Below are 21980 nucleotides of genomic sequence, written 5' to 3'. Positions count from 1 at the left end.
CATTCCGTCGCGTGTCGTCACCAGAATTAATTCTCAAACGTTCGGTAATTCGGTCGTTTGTGTTCTCGATGTTTCGGGTGCTATATCCGTCTATTGTTAACAAGGTGTAGTTAAAACAATAAAACCGTCTTGTTTATTGCTTTTCCGCCGCTTGACCGCCTGCACCCAGCCATGCTGCACTTCAAAAGATACAACGCACCATACATCGCGCCTTCATTTGTTAACGAAATTCGATACAAATTCAAACGCACCTCAATTTGGTACCGCTGAATGTCATTTGCTTGATTATGCATTCAGACCAGCGACTAGTATGGTTATGAACCGTTAAAATGACCCGTTCCTTATTACTGGGTGTTACGACCTATAATTGAGTACTAATTTTGAATGGCCACCTATTATATTATGAAGGCGCATTTAGAATGCTGTAACGTGCAAATTAATTCGACCACCCTCGCACAGTCCGTAGAATGTCGACTGCAACCTGTTTACGTGTTAATTAAGGCGCGTTTACAAATCTTTAGTATAGTTTTTATACTAAAACTAATTAATCATTGCAGCTAAAGGTGAAGCGGTTGAATAGCAAAAATATCTGCATTCATACATGCGGTATCACAAACAACATCGCACGATTGTAATCAACAAAACAACTCAGTTGATAAGGCGGGATTGCCTTTTATCGCAACTCATGATTATCTTGTTTTTTATTGTGCATTTAAGTAGTAACCTAATTAAAGCCAGGACTTCAGTAAGGATAATGATAATTGTGATAATAAAGCTGTATTTATCGCGTCATCAATAAGTTACGTATTTCTTTTTCTCTTAAACGTAGTTTGATTATTTATACGTTCCTCCTTTTATGCTTCAGTGGTTCATGACTCCAACCTCATTAATGCTTACCAATAGCTTTACTGTCAAAATGTGATATGAGTGGTTTTATACTTTATATTATGTATTTTATTGGAAATTGTACTTAAATTACATACAAAAGCAAACAAACTTTACGGCAATCAAAATAACAGATTCATTACTAAAATATTTATTCGTTTCCTCTGTGTATGAATGTCGCAACATTGAATATCATTATGAAGTACTAATATATTCAAAGGTTACAGTTTTCTATCTGCCCACTTTGCAATCAACTGTGGGCGCGTTTCGCAAAATATTTGGGCTCACAGCGTCCCACGCGTGTTCTACATAGCCTTATGCACTTAGCGAATATGCAGACATATTTTAATATATAGATCGGTTTACTAAATTTCCGAGAGATGCTAATAGAAATAATATAATTAAATGCTCTCGTGTTAGTCGTAACTCGTAATATCTGTACTAATCACATGGTGTTGCCATTTACAGCTGTCAAAAAGGTAATTGGACTAATGTCATGTTCTTGTTCTGCATCAAAATATATTATAATGTTCTATCAAAAATATAATTTAGTGAATACTAAAATAAAAGAAAAAGAATATATTACAAGTCCGGTAGTATGTGTGTAGGGGGGTAGGTATATTAGTATGTGTTTTTATTAAATGAAAATAAGGAAATAATTGTAGTCGAACAACAAAATCACAAGTTTAAATTTAATGCTCAGTCAAAGAACCTGTAAAGCATAATTATAAGGTAACATTGTATACGTCAGTTAACTTTAACAGCGCATAAAAGCAAAAATTGCCGAACAAAACCTATTGTCGATCAAGAAAGAAAATTGACACAATGAACTCGTGGGAAATGAAATAACATCTTAACACAACTCATTTCCGTTTCGCAAATTAACTGTTTATGTCAGACTATAGTTACCTTATAATACGTACATAGATGCTGACTCATGTAAATTGCTTTAAGGGTATACAAAACTATATCACAATGTAGTGATATCCGTTTACACGTAGTTTAATAACAGCGAGTGGTCCGCCATTGTGTCTGCAACGCCAAGTATGTTGGCACAATGGGACTCTTGCATACGTGTAAATAGCAATGCTTTCTTAGAACCGACTGATTGCTTGTACGCACAGCGCGTGCTGTACTCTGCGTTTCGTGTTTTTCTTTGATGTTCCTCGTAACTCGTAAGATATTCTCGTCTTGGTAAGATGACTCTGCTTCCTCTTGAACACGCCTACTTCAGAAAATGTTGTATATCGCTATGATCGGTCATTAACAAGCGTAATAATGAAAAGCCAGTCGCAAACTCGATTCCAGTGTAAGTCAAACATTTGTATCATCCACGATGTTTTGCCAAAATACCGGCGTCCTACGATCTACAGTTCTGAACAGTTCATACACGACTGAACTTCAAACTTATATTGTTGATGAACTCCGTGGTCGAGTGGCGTACGAACAGGTTTCAAGGTGTCGCTAGCTCTGAGGTCCCGGGTTCGATCCGTCAATGTAAAAATTCACATTTCTACATTGTCACGGGTCTGGCTGTTTGTAGTACCTTCTTTGTATCTGAATTCCATAACACAAGTGCTTTAGCAACTTACTTTGGGTTCAGAACAATGTATGTGATGTTGGCCGCATTTATTTATTTATTGTTTAACAAAACTGAAACAGTCGGAGCTAAACTCAATTTTAACACTGTATAAATATAATTTAATATTGTAACTTATGCGACTGGTCTCCGAATAGAAACTCCTTTCATCAAATCCACTTCAGGTACTTTCACTGTCTCCTCTAGCCTTTCATCCACTTTAGTCTAAATTCTAATAGAATCAAAGTACTTATCAAATATTTCAAGCATTTAGCCTTGCAACAAAGTTAGCTGCTTTAACTTTCTACATCTTATCTACGTGCACCGTAAATCTCTTTCCCTACTACTTTCTTTTTGCAACAGACATTGCTTGCATTCAGAACTGCTTTGTCACTTATTGTTAATTAAAACTGTGCTGAGAAATGTTTGTATAAATGCAAGTGTTGAGATATGATTCAAGAAAATGTTTTACCCATTTCAATGTAGTTGAATCGACTCCTTCTTTAGTCAGCCTTTTTTGTGGGGTGAAAAACTAACGACTTTAACCTACGTTATTTCGGACTTTCGCTGACTAAAAAACCCTTAAAGTGCCTGAACCAGAGTCACGGCTCATGTTAAGATTCCTTAAAATATCAAAGAAGGCCTCATACTCTCGGCCCAAGAACTCTCAACCCTAATCCATAACAGTTTGAATTCTCTTAATCAGCAAACCAAAGCTAAGCTGGATTTATGAAGGCATGCAATATTATAATTGGTGTTGAAAGTCTCAGTACGGACTGGTGTTAGTTAAGAAGGCGGGATGGCGTGCGACGTCGGTGTTCCACTCGGGCGCTCGCGTGCTGCCATTGTGTAACGACCAGTACAATAGCCCCGCACATATGCCCATATATACATACATACGTACGTGCATACTCAGATATACCAATATGTGCACCGATTTGCAGTGGACGGCACGCTTCGTCACAAAAGAAGGAACAGATGGAGTGTTGCGTGTTCAGGTATGCTGGGTAATAATGGAGCTTTCATGTGTAAGTCTAGCTGGGATATATCGATCACAAATTAAAATACAAAAATATTGTGCGGTAGTAATATATAATAGATTAGATATGCCATATGCTGGTTATGCTGTAAACGTCCCAAGTTCCTGTTTTTTAATATTAAGTGATTCGAAAAAAATCCCCGAAAAGGATACATCATATCTCACTTTTCTGCCAAAATTTAAAAGCAATTTGGTATGAAGAGTAGGGCTCAAAAAATTACATTGTTAATCATCGTACAGAATTAAATGAACTTCGTGAAGTCTTCGAAAGACAAAGAAAAAAGTTCATTCCGCAGGATGTCTGACCTAAATCCACGAAAATCGACCATCTGTGAGTTTGTGGAAAGAACCAGTACGACAAACTTATCCTAATTACGGCTCATCATCTTTTCATCTTGGCCGGTAAATGCCTTTAGCCATAAAAAAAATGAAACATGACCTCGATGAGTAAATAACTGTTCGAAAATTAAAAGAACTTTGACATGAATAAATTCAAATATTGCTGGTCGTACTAGAGACTGTAAAGTATGCACAGAAGTAATACCAACCAAGGGAATTGGTACTTTCTATGCGGGTAGAGTCGGCGCTACATACACACCGCACCTAGTAAAGTACTGTTTAAAATTATATATTTTTATGGTAAGTGGTACGCTACGTACGCAACGCGTATGCGGTATGCGTACATTCGGTCGTCGGTCGGTAATGTTCCCTTTTGAACTGTTAATTGGTACTTCCGTTCGTCATTGAATGGCGGGCGTCTAGGCGAGCTGTGCAGCGATGCAGTATAATAAGCTGGTTAATTGATATTAAATACGTTTGCTCCGACATTTCACTAATAATTTTAAAGTTATATTATAAGCATATTTGAATTTAATGGTAACCATTGCAGAACAATTCAGACAAATTGCATTCTAGATTTTACGACTGCGAAATGTCGTTGCATCCATAAAATAGTTTTGTTTAGGAATGCTATTCGTTTAATACGACGTCGAGGCTTTTCAGATTTTAATTCATAGTCCTAGGTACAGGCTATTAAACAAATGAGCATTTTAATGTCAGGGCATTGGTCATGCAATGAATAGGTACTATTTACTGGCGATTAATCACAATACATACTACTTCTTAAATACTCATGATATTGCAATAAGTTTGCGACTGTGATTGCTAAACCCACATTCATATTTCGACCTCAGGTAGCGTTTTTGGGAGGTTACAAAAATTGGACGTCCTCTTTCTATTGGCGTCGAAATGTTTGTAAAGCAAAAGGAAACTGTTTATTACTTACGTAAGAAAATCCCTTACCTACTCCGAGACGTAAATAGACCTCTCAAACTTTATATGCTCTAAAACCAAGATCTTATTACACTAAAGTCTAAATTGTCTTCTAGATATTCCTTCTACTTGTTTATGTTACATCACCGTATTCGCCTTATCTCGTCGTCAATCAGCTGTGTACGCAACACTAACATAGATGCCCTTGGAAGATATCTCAATGACCTTGGAGAGATCCAGTCCGTTTCTGAGAGCCTTCACAAGACGCACCTTTAATTTTTATTGTTTAATTTGCATTTTATGGCGGTATGACTGTATCACTTGATCCTAACTGTGTCGCTTGCATAATCTGCGCATGTAAAGGCTCTTGAGTACTCTTGACTCTGTTGACCTTCAAAACTGTAAGGATTTTTTGCTTTAACAAAGTGTCGCGTATTTAGATTTACTACAACATTTTCGCGACCTTGAAAGCCGGAGGAAGGGTAGTGTCACCAAAAGATATGTTTCTCATTAATGCTGGTCCTTTATAGTTGAAATAACGTTTCAGCCATTTTGTAGAGTTCACAAAAACCATAGACGTCGACAGCAAAAATTACTTTTAATAGACATCTATTTACACGCAATTCACTTTTATAACTAGAAAACTAAGACAGTTTACGAGATTGACTAAGTAAAATGTTATTCAATTTTCTGAAGGTCGTAGTAAAGTTGTTTGCTATAACTAATAGTTATATTCACCGCTGAAACTCTAGACATTTTAAATATGGCACCTCATATTATATTTACTCCGTGATTCGAATACCGAGTACCTACACTACCTACTCATGAAAGAACTTTTCACAATGAGACAGAAATAGATAGTTTATAGATATATATATAGTGAAAAACATCTTTAAACGTGAAGTGTCGGTCTTATGTATGTATGTATGTATGATGCTGTTATATACTTCTTGTGTATGTGTTCACACGTTTACATAAATGTTAAGGTAATTAATAATAAACGTGACTGATCGATATGTTAAATACAAGGACATTTCTAGAATATTTAGTCTTTTAATTTTATGGCATCATCATCATATGTAATTTACTTACATGAGCTTAGCCGTAGTCAATAGATATTTTATAATAGGTATAGAAATGGGTAACTACGTTGAAGTAAAACAAAACAATTGGAGAGGTCTTTGTTATATTGAGTCGGTAATAGGCGTCAATTGCAGTAGAGCAGATTAATGACAAAATATTCAATCGCGAATCTACGTCAGCAATAGTGCGACCAATTTATAATACTCAATGTATATTAACTGTGATGGACGTGCACACGACTCGCTGCGTCGACGCTGCGTCAAAATAACGCAGTGTCGACGCACTTTGTAACTACACTAGCTTCGCCTGTTATACCGACTGCATGTTGGTGTGTGTAGATCGAAGAACGTACTTGTGCTTTGTTTTTAATCAACAAAGGTAAACACAGAAGCCATACGGTTGACGATAAAATCGAAGCCTTCTATAAGAAGCGCCACTCGTCTTGATGCACGTTCGAGTATCGAGTGTCAAAACAAGTGCGCCACTCTGATTCACACGCGATTATGCAGTTAGGTGGTCTACTTGATACAAGGAGTATAGGTAACTCCATCTACATGTTTATTATAAGTAAAATATCATACATTTTTCGAATGTTTTAATTAACAAGTGGGAAAAGGTCTGATCCCTTTTCTTCCAAACCTGTCTGTCTGTCCAATTTCTGGCCACGTGCGTTCCTCATATTACAAAAGATCGTCACAACCACCTTCTTCTCCACATTTGATTGATGATTGACGTCATTAGAATTGTAACACTGTTTTCTCCAAGCATATTCCAGCTCTAACCAACACCAATGTTTCAGGATCCGTCCGCAGACGCCCGGTGAGGTTGTCGAAGGATGCGGTATATGCGCGCGCGCCGGCGGCCCGGCCGGCGAGGGTGGCGTGGCGCTAGGCTCGGAGCGGGCCTTCACCTTCGACTACGCCTTCGAGCCGTCCTCCTGCCAGCAGCTGGTCTACGACACCTGCGTCAGGAAGCTGGTGGAAGCAGCCCTCGATGGGTACAATGCTACCGTACTCGCGTATGGACAGGTTAGTCTATATTTTTCGTATGTGATATCTCGCAGTTCGGATCTATTATATCTTATTAAAATCGAATATAAAACGTGTTAAATGCGTGACATGATTCTACAATTTAAGAATGTAAATTATAACCAAGAACCGAACGCCTGGACCCTTTCGGATCTCGTAGTGTGATAGGTACACAGCTATGTAATTTTTGGTAAAGCTTAAAATTTTATCCTCCTTGTATCTTCATAAGTTTTAGTTTTTGTTTACTTATTTGGTCTTAAATGCTTTATAAAGTAAACTATCTGTGTTGTTTAATCTATAAATTGTCTGAAACGTACCAAAACAACGAGTGCAAAGTTAAATAGAATCCATTGCAAGAACGACGACCTGAAATTGTAATATAAAAGGAAAGTCGAGAACAAAATTAGTTTATCTCTTTAAATATGTTTGTCATGCAAACTTTCATACTAAGCTTGTATCTTAGCAAAACTATTGACCTAGCAACAAGAAAAATATGGGTACAGTGCAATTGTTTGGTTATCAAATGATACGTTGAAGTGTAAGTAATTGTGGTCTAAATTATACAACTTTATAAAGTTAGTTTTATATCAAAGCTGAAAAACAGCATTTCTATAACGTGTGTCTACGTTTAAGCGGAATGCAATTTAAGAGTTTATGCTTTGGATTTAGTGGAACATACATGATCGCCCCTTGACTAAAACAGTCGCCATCCGCATTAACGCATACGTGTAATTAAACGCCATGTCATGTGTCATATTCGCTTAATGACCCTTCTAAATATGATCGCATGCATTTATTTGATTACTGACTACATCAAGTACTATACACATTTAAATTACCATGGGTTATTCCCGGGAACCTGTGAATCACACACAACATTGGCAAGTATATACAAACAACACCCCATATCATAAGCAATAAGTATTTTTAAGTGACTGATACGGATTAAAAGATTCCATTAGTGAAGTGATTTAATGATTACATGATCATGACATTTAAATAAGCTTCGCCTTAAATAAGATTACGGCACTCGGTAATGATTTGCAATGAGATGACATTAATATTCAAACATTTAAATAAATGCTCAGCGGTTAGCGGGTCCAATTACAGTCATTTGTTTTATTGCCTTTTAAAGACACAACGGCAAACAGCTGCATGTTCGTTCTACTTTGTTATCATTTTGCTACTAGAGAAACTTATAGGAAAACTTTACTATGAATAAAGTGATCTTTAGAATATCTACTAAACAAATTGGGACGAGTGGTTGAGATTTCCTCGCCAAAACCACGTGCGTGCGATACGTGACACGGGATCGCCTGCGTAGGACAAGCTTCGACGTAAATTTCATTTCTCATTCAAATCTCCAGTTCTCCTGTCTCTCTGTATGTTGTGTGCATTCATCGGTAATTATTCTTAAAGTAAAATGATTGCAATTGTGCTGTATCACGTTTTCATAGCTGCAGTGGCCAGGTGCCATTTAACAGGGAGGTTTTTCTTTCTTACTTTCTGTTATTAGTCCTAAATAAAAATAGGGTTGGAGTACGAATTAAACAAATGTGGTGCGACGCAGTCACGCTCCTTGACCGCATTGTTGAGAAGGCCGCAAGAATATGTGTAGGACGCCCTTACCGTAAGGGCATGCTCTGATGACTTTCACTCAGAATAGCTGTAATTATACAAAGATGTTACATGGTTAATGTGAGAGTTTAAGGTTTGTACTAATAGCAATTAATAGAGCAAACAATTTCTCTAATTCTCCACTTACTATAATTATATAAAGCGTATACTAGTCACAGTAGTCACGTCCGCGTTCATTCTGCGGATTATCAATCTTGATAGAAATTTTTCATGCCATATGATGTAATTCTATGGATAATGAATATACAAAATCGTAAAAAAAATGTTAACTTGTTATAGTCGATAGTATTGTGCCAAACCCAATTGTTATAAGGATTCTTAAAATATTGGCATAGTTTTTTCACGAAATGTCAAGTTATTTATTTCACTATCGCTTGCTATAACATTATTTGGCCTGATACTTAATGCACATCTATCCCGATTTAACCCTAGGTAAATTTTCCATTCTGCTTAGCTTACATAATCCTTCATATTCTATTTGAAGCCACGAAGCCTGCGTACAGAAGACAGAGGCATAGAAGTCAGTCAATGAAGATCAAAAGATATGACGACAGTCATGCATCTCTCATCTCCGTTAGCCTAAGCTAGATAACTAGCACAGCATATAAGGTTACCACAACAATTCAATTAAAACACCGTGAAGGTCGCGGCTCCTGGCAGTAATTACTCTGCACAAGTACACAGATTATATGCACAGAACATGTATCAGCTTACTTATCATTTTATGGTATTGTGATTATGGCTCGTGTTGAGTATCTGGTACTGTCGGCTCCATGCGGTATGTACTTTTACTTTATGTATTTAAAAATCGTTAGTTTATTCTGTACCAGCTATTGCCAGCAGCGACGCTACTCGTAAAACCTTTATATGTTCCAAATTTTGTCTAAATCCGTTAAGTGATTTTTGCCTGAAAAAGTGACAAACTTTCGGTTTTATTATATTAGTAGGAAGCCTAAGGCTTTTGTAAGAGCTTAAACAATGCAACGTAACGCTCAAACATCGCGTGCCTGCCTAAGTACAAACATCTACGGATAAGTAGCTAAGAAACTAAAGCCTTCGAGTATCGGCCACTTCCTTGCCTCGTGTAATAAAAGTATCAAAGCTTTATAGCTGCAAGTGGTTATAAATAAAACATACTTTGAACACAATAAGCTCTAATCAAAAATAATTTGCGACCACATAGCCATAATCAAAAGCCAGCTATGGAAATGGTTCAATAAAGCAACTACAACGTATAATTTCTGCACACAATTATAGAAGGATTTGCAATCAGACCCAATCAGTACTTGTATGGTAGTAATGAACTCTGATAGACTTTAATATAAGACTTGCAGTAAATACGTAGAAAAAGAAGCCGTGGTTGAACGAAGTTTGCCCGCTTGTGGCGATCAAGCGGCTAAGTCTTAGAACTTGTGGATAAACAAAGGCGGTGTCGAGTGTCTGACTAGACAGTAAGGGGTCTAGAGATTTTCGAATTGTAAACTGATTTGTAAGACTCATAACCAAACGATTTTAAACAAAGAGGTTATTGATTTTAGATTAAGTTTTAATCAGTTAAAAAAATATAGTGTGCTCCTTTAGAAACTTACGCTTATGGAAAGCTGTTCCTTGTTAGTAAAATATTTTCAACTTTTTGAAAGATTATTCAGCGCTTTATTACTCCGGTAATATTAGACCCGAAAAATTTTCATACCTTTGTATCAAACAACTTTGTAAAAATGGCGTAAGACACAGAAGGCATATAATTTTAGAATGCCTTCTTTCTTCACTTTAATTTGTTAATTTGTAATATTTCAATCTTAATTCTAAATCCATTTAAAGCTTAATTCATATAGGGTTGGTGACATTATTTAGGCCTACATTTTTCACTAAATCGATACCATAATTAGGGATTAGTGGGTCAAGTACGTGACATAATAACTGTGAGTTATTTGACGTACGTGTAACGTAGAAATTTTACCAATTAGAGGTTACATTAAAAGGGTCCCATTTTTTGCTGATATGGTAACAGGTTAAGTATAGATCTGCAAAAACAGCCATGTTTTTTACGAAACGATTTGCTCAAGGACTTCTCTAGAACAGACGGTTTAAAATGTTTTTGAAGATTGTTCTTCCAATGATAAAAAAAATACTTCTCTCCGCAAAAAGTACAACATCTCTACTCTATCGGATCTGCTAATTCCGTCATTCGATACCTAGACAAAAAAGCAATGACGTGTATAAGTTATGGAGACCTACCGCATATTTGTTTGTTCAAGAAACCCAAGAAACATAACCACTACTATATCGCGTGAGTTTCTCCACTTACAAAGTTGTAATGACGAAATTGCACAACTTACCAACTCCATAAACAAACAGAACTCTAATGCTTGGTTCGCGAAGTTTTTTACGATTTGAGATTTACTATCGATATAGTACGAGTTCTTTGACTTTTAATATAGTCAAATAATAGCGCTTTTTATTACTATTTAGTGCCGGCTAATAATTGTGGGCTTAATCGTACTATTCGAAAACGAGGAAATGCTGAAAGAAACAGACTTTTTCTAATATATATATCGTTGAAGTCTTGATATGTTGTGACTATTTGTATAGCCAGTGTCATCTGTGTCACTATATTTTGCAACTCTAAGTGATAGTAATACATGTATCTAATCTTTTATCAGATTACGATAACAACTTATTACTAAAAGTTTCCCTCAGTTACACATATTTTAGCTTTTATGTATATTTTACCCAAAATTTCGGAGCTAATAAGAGTTACTTAAGACTAAATAAACATCCTCGTTTCAAAAATCATCGTATTCACTCCTTCTAACGTTTTGCTTAGAACGATCACATCAAACTTAACCAAACAGTTTTCATATAATTATCTCAGCAAATAAAATAATACGGCAAACTTCAAGCATCATTTGAACTTAATTAAGCTGTTTCACGGCTTATTTGGCGTCGTCTCGACCTGTTTCCTCCGAACACTGAGACACACAGTCTCCCAACACATGCGTATACCCCTTGCTTATAAGCTCTACACAATCCTTATCTATACTACTTACTAATATATAAAGCTGAAGAGTTTCTTTGTTTGAACGCGCTAATCTTAGGAACTACTTACTGGTCCAAATTGATTTTTTTTTGTGTCGAATAGACCATTCATCGAGGAAGGCTTTAGGCTATAAACCATGACGCTGCGACTAATAGGAGCTAAGATACAATGAAAAATGTGAAAAAAAACAGGGCAGGTATACCTAAATCATAACTTATCTTATTATCTTCTACCCACGGGGACGAAGTCGCGGGCAACAGCTAGTACTCTATATTTCTATACAGTGTGTACGACCGGCAACGGAATTCAATTAGTACAAACTCTATTTCAAAACAGCTGTACACAATCAATTAAATAGTTACTGTTTTGATATTACGTAACAAAGTTGCCTTGACATCCAGTATAGTCAAAGGTCTCGACTTTTTAAGGGTTGCGTTTGGTTTGTAAATAAATATCATTTCCTAGTTATGGTCTATGAGAACAGTAAGAGAATAGAGAGTGCACCTGTATTAGCACTGTGCCTGAGACTGCCTACTTGAAATAAAAACTTTTGATATTGATTTTTGACTAGCTTGTGTATTATAATATGTCCCGCGCAACTAAATAGTGTCATGCGATATTAGCCATCGTGGCCGAAATCGGTCAGGACATTATTAGTTAAATCATACTTAACACCAATTTGACCTTTCCCCAAAAAAATACTAGTCGTTTATACATCGGATGCTGTTAACATCTGTTGTTGCCTGTACCCACACTCGTGCGACGTCAATTACTTAGCCCTTTCATATGCAGCGTGTTTATGAGTATAAATTGACAGGAAGTTTGCATTAAACTTCGAAAGGGGATTGAAGTAGAGATCGAGTTGATACCACCCATAACCGATGCATTATGAAAGGGCTTTGATTTTTAAGTGTTTATTCCCACGCTTTGATTCAATATTTGTTTTCAATCGAAAATTCTATTATTGCGTTTTGTAGAGTATGGAAAGTGAGTTAGAGATTGAGCACTTTATCTCAACAAAAAAAACATCAAACGTATGTGCTCATGCATCATTGCTAATTTTCCTGTACACTTCTGACCCTAATAATTATACACGGTGATTTTTTAGTCGTCTTACAAAAGCAGCCCAGTTCATGTATCCTACGTAAAATTCCCCTAGGCGCGATTTTTTTTTATCATCAACTAAGATAATAAGTACGAAGAAAATTAAACAAGAGAAATCTGAAATATACTCTTAAAAATGATAAAATTGCCGCCGCCCGCGCCCCTCACCATTGTTACAAGGGCCGGACCGCGCTCGCAACAGAGCTGTGTTTCTAAAAAACTACGAATTGCATCATAATATTGAATAAAAATTGCATTTTTTTTTCAAATCTCATAAATACCTATTTTTTTTTATCATAAACGTGTTCTAGTCATTGGATACATGAACTGGGCTGCTTTTGTAAGACGACTAAAAAATCACGGTGTATACTAACCGTTAGCAAACAAATAAATCTTACATTGAAAAATAAAACATATCATGAAATTAAAAAAATAACCTTTAACAATCATACACCCACCTTCATAATTCGAACCTACGCTACTGCAATTTAAATAATCATAGTATTATAAATCTATATCGTTTACCAATTGATTTTAAAAACCAATCACATGATATGCAATATTCCAAGTATTTATTAAATGTTATTATAACATATCATGAATACAAGTAACACGATTTGTATGTGATCATTTATCGTACTTGCAAAGTGGTCTAACCATATCTGTTGACGAGGTACCTTACAACCCACGTGCTTTAATTATGTAACGTAACAAAAACTCAATGACAACCGATTATGATTTGCATGGAGTTAACAATAAAAGTTGTAGCGAACATGCGCAGGCGTCGGTCCTTGCCTCAGCCCGCCCACGATCCACTCGCCTGCTTTAAGTACGCCGCTAATTATGCGCTCAAGCATAAGCTATAACATAATTACTTTATATTAACCACTTAAATACAGGCTTACCGGCAGATCTTAAAGTTATAGCAGGTCTGGAAACGTGTGTCTGAAGGATTGCAATGCATTGCCATACACCGACACAAACACGCGGATGACGTAGCACGGCGGTTCAGGTTTAGTCAGTTAGTAAGAGTCTGACACTACCCGTTTCCTCCCCCGAGGGAGTGGGTGTTCATGAGGATTCCTACTCCTTAGCAAAAAAAAAGATTTGGAAGTGTGACATCATGTGACTGTACCAAATTTCATTAAAATCAGTTCAGTGGTTTAGACGTGAAAGCGTAACAGACAGACAGACAGAGTTAGATACTTTCGCATTTATAATATTATATTAGTAGGGATTCATAATCCTTTAATTGACATCACTATATTAAATCTGTTTACATTCGCTCGTTTGTGGTTCAATATGATCGTGCAATAATATGTTTAAATTGTAATGTTTAACTTTCATTATCATGCCGCGCGTGCTCACGTATTTACCTTAAGCAACTGTAATGGTATTAAACAAAGCGTTATTTATTGTTCGTTGAGTTGTAATTATGAGAGCGATGGGTGTTGTTTGTGTGTTTGCGTTTTCCTTTCTTGTTCCGGTGCCTTTATGTGTGCTGATAGAGAACGAATTCTTTCAGTATAAGAGCGAGATGGAGCTCTATGTCGCAAATAGCAGTGTCTTTTTTTTTCAAAGCAAATATAATATTTATATGAAAAAGTGTATTGTTATACTTATTCTACAAAGAAAGTATTGCTCTTAACTGCAAAAAAAGTGTATACCTACTTTAAGAACAAAAGGTTGTTTGGTTAAAAAAAGATTTTTTTTGTCTTGTTGCCAGATAATTTGTTGAGATGTTTTAAAACAGACTTGAATGTTTAATAACAGTGTCTAATGTATCATATTTGTTTGATTTTATGAGCATTTTTTTTGCTCTAAGAATACTTATATCTTAATTCCTTTTTAGCGATAGCTAAACCTTCCTATATATTACGTAACTAACGCATACTCTCTGAAGATAGGTACTTGTTTGTAAAGATTTATGAATATTCGTGTGTCTATTGACGCGTGCTAGACTTTACGTAACGTGGTCTAGATTTCTGTAATACAAAATACAGTTGTAGCGTAGTGTTATTGCGTATACTCAATAGCGCCAAGCTGTCTGCAACAAGCACATTTCGATACTAAAACTGTAAAAACAAATATAAAGACCAGTTTTATTCGAGAAACTCAAGCGAACATTTCAGAGAAAAGAGATGACTAAGATCGGCTCACATCACGTAAATCAGCAATTAACCTACTTATATTCAAAGCGTGCATTTCCGAGACAATTTTCCACGAGCAAACGGTACCTGAAATATCCATGAGCTGTCTGTAATAGTTGATTGTCTGACTCAACGCATGCACTGAATCTACTAGAACATACCTTCTAAGGCAACACGGCATTAGTAGAAGCGAGAGGCAAACTACGGTACCTATATAGCGGCGTCTCACTTCAACAATTGCAATCGTATTTCTGTAATAGGTAGTGGTCCATAGTAGGGAGCCAGATGAGCACCAATTGAGCGGGTTACGCTCACCGTTTGTACCTCAGTCTCAACCGAGTGCGTCGACCTTGCTCATGAACTTGAATAGAGATGTTACTTTACAACTAGGTTATCTTATCTTGACGTTAAACTGTTCGTAATTGCTATTATAAACACGTTCAGCGTAATTTATTGCTTGACGACTTTATTGAGCCGTTCGCCCGTTAAACAAAATACTGGCTGCTAATTTATAGTGCTCTTAGAGCCATTTATATCGTTGATAGTTTTTCTTAATGACTTGTTCCGAAATGAGATTCTGTTTTGTTCTCATGTATGTCTAATAAGAGAATAATGATGATGGACAATTATAAAACAATACTACACACAATTACCCTTAACATTTGAACCTACCTTCTATGTCTACGTAAAAACATAATGACATAAAAACGTAACAAACTACGTAGCTTCTTATAATATGATTATTATGAATGACATGTTTGAGTAATAATTCAATTGGATTATTCTTTGGTTTCCTCAAGTCTTTGTCTAGCCGTTATCGACGGATATCCGGGCCTTCGACTGAGCCCTTTGTTGATAAGCCCGTGACACACTTTCCCGAATTACCCTTTCGACGTCATATCTAATCTATATCAACTCATTTATTAATAGGAAGGGTCTGAGAATGAGGTTTAAGGTTTTATCAGGTGTATCGTTAAAGCTTTATATTTTTTGACTACAACAAATTAATAGGCTGGCAAATGTATTCTGCTGTATGTGATTGATATTTAAAATATGTAGAGTAGTTTTTTCAACAGGACGTAAAGGGCAAACATAAATATATATATTTTTTTGTATTTTACAACAAAGGAGCAAAACAATGCATTGGAATATATGGACAGATTTCGTAACTTCTTAAAGCTTACTAATAAACATCTGTTTTACACGAACCGAAAATTGAATTAAAAGAATATAATATTATAAATAAATGCGCAAATCTTCTGCGCAAACTCTCAAATCAATCGTTCTTTTAAAGCACAATAAACCACCATCATCATTAAATCGACTCGTTGGAATGCTGTTATATTACGAATACTAATTGGTAATTACAATAATGTATAAACATCGTCACCGTTGAAAAACCCAAATAGGTATCAACACTAAATATAACCACAGAAGTCCGTTTCACATTATTATTAAGAATAACTGCCACTGCCACTGCCAACTACCTGGTTGTGAACTGGTGCTATTGACCCCTGATCATATGTCTCAGAAGGTCGCGCTACTGGCCTCCAACCGACCGTGGTATAACTATAAACCAGTTCGGAGTTCATGATATTATCTAATCAATATAAGCAGACAGGTAAGTTCTAGTTTTCCATCAAAGTCCTCTGAATTTGGAAACTTGATCTGTGAATGAATGTGTGGACGTAATGTTTAGGTCATCCTCCTTGCGGAATTCGCCTACGTCGAATTGATTTTGGTGTTGTTTCGTAAATTACCACGAATAGGTTTTTATCCTTTGATATATCAAGGCTGTATGTTTTTTTGGATTATTAGGTTTATAGTGTACGAGTGTAAGTTAGAGTTAGATTTATACTAATCATAACAATAAAATAGAAATAGATTTTACAAAACGTTTATTAATTTTTCTGAAAGTAAATTGCTTTCGAAATAAATATAAAAGGGTATTAAATCGCTAGTAAAGTCAGAAGTCCTAATAAAATAAACCATTTAGCCCAGCTTAGTTACAAAATAAGGTCAAAGAAACTTTATTTACTATCGACAACACGAAAACCAAAGCAAATGAACCTATTTCACATTTTATTACAGAACTATAAACTTGTTATTTATGCTTCGAAAGCGATTAAACCTTCTTGAAAATCTTGTTATAATTATCATTAATTTAGATTTAATTACATTAGGGATGCAATCAAGGTTATTTATTACTGATGAATTTAAATATTAGGCGATTAACTTCCGAGATATAAAACGAGTTACGGTAAGTAAATACGAATCTAGAATCTAGACATAGAAGTTTAAATTCAGAAGCCTTTCCTGGCGGTTTAAAATGAAGAAATCTGCTAATCGAACACAAAAATTGTTCTAGAAAATAACTTGGTTAGAGTTCTCAAAAAGGTAGAGAACTATTTTTATAACTTTTAAAATAGTCATAAAATTTTAAAACCCTTTTGTCATCGTGTAGACTCAGTCACTGTGAAACGTTTAAGGGCAGCTGGTGACGACATTAGCGCCTGCCGTAGATGGGCGGGCGGCGCGCGCCTCTGATCTATATCTGTGCGCCCGCGCATACCACGCCGTTTCCTACACGCAAAGCGTTAGGAATAGCGCACACTTTATGATGGATATCTGCCCTTTAGTTATGTGTTAATTAATACTATATGCCAATGGTTAGGTCTTAAGAATTGGGTAGAGTGTTGTTGGGTGTCTTTGTGCAAGTGAATTGTATGTTTGTGAATCCCCCAAGCAACACCAGGATTTAATTCCTTAATGCGGGAGTCGTTTCAAATAGGCCGTTTCTCAGGCACTTTTAAAACGTTTCATTACTGACTCTAGTTACACTTTGATGAGCTGTTGCTAATTGCTATCTCTAAGCATCTATCATTCTCTCCAAATACTACTTGACTATTTTATAATATATTAAATCCTCTTGCCTCTCCGTTTGCCTGTGTGATTATCAGGCATTCGCAAATACTCTGCATCGCTATCGTATCTATCTGTTTTTCGCCTACACACATTGACGCTGGACTGCCGCATAGAACAAAAGCTCTATGATAATTTCCCTTGTGTACACAGCTTTAAATACAGTGTGTGGTCCTCCTTATTGTTCATGTTGATTCATTCTCTGAATATGTAAGTAGCCGGTGGTCCCATTTCATGCCTTTTAGAGTATTACACTTTGTCGCTAATACACGTAATAGGAAAGAAATGTTTCGCTAGTTAGCATAATGGCGGTGTTAACGCCACTTATAGCTCAATTTATTCTGCACGGATTCAGTAATGAAGTAATGACGGATGATGCTTGCCTTGGACAGTTTGTTGGAATGTTACTTTGTATTTAACGAAGCTAATTTAAAAGGATAACATCAGTTACAAACATAATAAACAGTGAACTTACCGTTTTCGCGTATAGCAAAAGCCTTAGTACTGTGAAAATAAATTTACTCATTTTTTTTTCCATAGAAGACTCCAAAATGTTAATTCGTCCAAAGCCATATTTTTGGGAGTCCTATTATGAGGAGGGATTTATATGACTGCGATACATGAGTGCGATATAATGGAAATTGTAAACTGCCCTGTATAATAAGCCAAACGGTAATACCGTATGTTACACCAGGCATTTACTACCGTAACGGACGCACCGTATGTCATACATTCCCTTGTTTAAATAGTAGAAGTTTGCTTAGCTCGCTTTCTCAACGACAACAGCTACGAACTATTAAGAAACAGTTTACTCACACATGTTATCGGTATTGCCCGACTAGTTTCGAATGGAGTTCGATTCGGTGGGAAACTAGTCGGGCGATCCCGATTTATTCGCTTGAATAAATCGTCCTTAAATAAACATAAATCCGCTTCATGAAAGTTGATATAATAAGATAACATTATATACCTACATATCTATTAGTCGATATTGGTTTTATTTTTTTCCAGTCATAAATATGTATATTAGTGTTCGGAATGAATATTCAAAAGAGATAAGAAGCTGTAAGAATACTGCTACTGGATGAAATGCTCTAGCTAAGCCTATCAGTATTGCGAAGATTAAGATTCAAACGATGAGATAATGAAGTAAAGGATTAAGCATTTTTAATACGTAGTGTTTATTTGATACCCTTGTAAATATGCGACCCTGCGTTATTATGTGATTATTTGTATTTATTATCCACCTTATCAAATGTTATAATCGTATTTATTTTTCTCCACAACTGTTACGCTTACTCCAAACGACATCTGTTATTTATTTAGGAAAACAGGCAATCGTGCATTATGTGTTACAAAAACAGTATCATAAACTTAATTATATTCTATGTACTAATAACAAAGTTCCCACAAGCAACAAAAATTAAAAAAAAATAACAAATGTTAGGTTACAAGACCGAATTCCGAACACCACGCTGCGTTCCAAAACTGGGATTATAGACGTCGGCAAAAAGGCTGCCAGGCTAAAATGGGATTGGGCGGGTCATGTTAGCCGCATGGAAAGCAATCGTTGGGCCAAAGTCACCACACTATGGGAGCCAACGGATGGACGGCGTCGTCGTGGGCGACCTAGGAAGCGGTGGCGAGACGACCTTAACGCTTACCGCGCAGGCTGGTTCCATGCGGATCAGAATAGAGAGTCGTGGAAGGATTTGGGGGAGGCCTTTGCCCAGCAGTGGGACACAGTGGGCTAGAGAAAAAAAAAAAAAACAAAAGTGGCATCGTTTTATATTCGGGTCTTCAAAACTTCCGTAATCTTGTTATCACTAAACAAATGAACGATGTACTTATACTATGTCCATATAATTTAGGTCAGTCTTACGTCAACTACGGAATTACACGCCCGTCTGAATCAAGATGTCAAAAAGGTTACATTAGAATTATAAAACAAATATTTTCTAACCGCGATCTCATGGCATAACAATGACTCATGTTTGGCGCCAAATGATAACATCAAATTCGTCACTGTTATCATGAAAATGATAAGGATAATGAATCCTACATTTGCGTAGATAAGGTGCATTTTGCCACGGTTTTGAGTAAAGGTCAGTGTAGGTTTGTTAACGGGAAACAGGACGGTTACACCTGACCAAATACTCGTGCGTATTTGCTATATTCAACCTTGTTTTGCAAGGTGTATGTGTATTCAATTGTCTGCTTAAGAAGTCGTTATGAAGCATAAAGTATGCAGAATCTAAAGGTCGTTCAAGGTTGTCAAAATGAGTCTAAGTATTGTTTAATTTTGGCTACCAATTGTCATTAGGAATATGGTAAAGTTTGAGGTGGAATGTTAATTGGTTTTTCTTTTACGGAAAGTAAATATCAAAATATAGAGCTACTTGATTTCTAGTTTAGACCAATTAGTTACATCTTCAAAACTCTTTTTCCTATTATAGATCGCTCTCTCTAAATAATGAAATGATAATACACTCGCAAACAATCTCAACGGCAGCATATTGCAAATCACCTCACTTATAGCATTCTTATCAACACAATCTTTGAAACTGATACAGCGATTGCATTTCACCTGAAGTACATACTTAGTCAATAGATACGGTCAGTACAAAACAGTCGATACAAACGTATTTGTACGATACCCTAAAAGGAGTTACGATAAATAAGTTACATGGAGATTTATCACTCGTTTCAGTTAAGTGAGACGTCTTCGGGAGTGTGGACTATGGCCTTTATTAGTACGACAACAATAAGCCGCTCTAGAAAATTATATTTTTTGAGTCCATCCTCATTATATGGTAATGAACAAAAAATTAATAAACAATTTTATTTGTGAAGTCACACGTGTATCAAACAAGCTAGATAAAACAAAACTAAACTTTATATACAACATGCTAATTTGATTTAAAAAGACGGACCTCTACTTGGCTAGTTTAATCTATGCATTCAATTAGTTCTTGTTAACTGAACAATAAGCTTCTATTACACTTCACAATGGTCATCTTCCTATGTGCAGGCCACACACGACGCAAAGGTATAACAGGTACTTACTATGCGTATGCAGGTCTGATTATATTAGGTTCATAAAGCCTTCCTTGAATTTTTTTATAAAACGCTTGACAAAATTCGAAATCAATTAATAATGACGAGAAAATTCGATGGTTCACTTTATAATTGGCGCTTATGCAGCTACTCGTAAATCATCTAGCTAACTCCATAAAATCGTTTCCCTTTTTATGGACATAATCTTAATAATTGTGAGAACTCGCTAAAGCTCGCTCGGATCGACCTTTACTAGACAGACTGACAGACGCCTCTATGTCAGCTAGCAGTTTAAAAAGCTGTGAATACACTATAAACTTAATATTTTTCGTACTTATTAGACTGACAGTTTGATATTCTAAGCTTTATAAATACCTATCGTAACAGTAACAATAACTTAATAGTAATGATTTATTGAATAAAATTGAATGTGTTTTTAATATGTATGCGAAGGCAAAGGTTTACCTACGACGTAGTAAGTTCCAATACAGATGTAATTATTGTCCTACGTTGACTATAAATACGATATTATTATTGCAAGGTGTGTGCTAAGCCAATCGTTATTGCATTATTTAAGGACACGGTATTCTCGGTATCGAAGTGCGGGTTTATGTTGTCTGACTAGATGTATGGTTCCGCATTACGGAGTAGCGTTTAGCACAGGTGACATCAGAGTAAACAAAACGATCGTGGACGCCCTTTGCTTTAAGTCATAAGTTGTAGCAAGTTCAATAAAAACATTTTTTTTCGAATTGAAAAAAAAATGGAACATTAAATTTTTCTTCAATAAACATGCATTTTATTGTGCGATAGTAAAATTTACATTCACATAACGTAATTAAGGGTATTTTTTTTATTAAACGTTCATTTTATTGTACTATAATTTGCATTCACTAACCTCATTAAGGGTTGAAAGTTACAACTAATTAATAAACCTGATTAATTTATATGTTTATTACCGTAAACAACACCACTTATTAGGTACTACACGTGGCTGAACAACATTGACATTCAAGCGATGCAAATCAAACTTAACAAATATCAATCGCTACATTCTGCTTACTTACACCACAAGTACAATTATGTAAGAACACCAAAACGGAACGTTGGAAACTAGTTATCAATGATGAGGATGTGTACCTTGAACAGTGATTAATAAAAACTATTAAATACACACTATGTC

General features: G+C 35.9%; 1 protein-coding gene across 1 annotated transcript in view; it reads left to right on the top strand.

Annotated features, from left to right (window-relative positions):
• LOC113502230 (kinesin-like protein KIF21A) overlaps window positions 1-21980 on the top strand; it is a 56398-nt gene that overhangs the window by 13818 nt on the left and 20600 nt on the right. Inside the window, exon 3 of the mRNA XM_026883723.1 lies at window positions 6658-6886. Within this exon, the coding sequence (XP_026739524.1) occupies window positions 6658-6886 (229 nt within the window). The remainder of the gene's footprint in view (window positions 1-6657; window positions 6887-21980) is intronic.

The sequence above is a fragment of the Trichoplusia ni genome, chromosome 16 (genome assembly GCF_003590095.1).
Source record: "Trichoplusia ni isolate ovarian cell line Hi5 chromosome 16, tn1, whole genome shotgun sequence".
In the NCBI taxonomy this organism is placed as follows: Eukaryota; Metazoa; Arthropoda; class Insecta; order Lepidoptera; family Noctuidae; genus Trichoplusia; species Trichoplusia ni.
The sequence above is the reverse complement of the archived record's forward strand: the minus strand, read 5'-3'. Positions and strand labels throughout refer to the sequence as shown.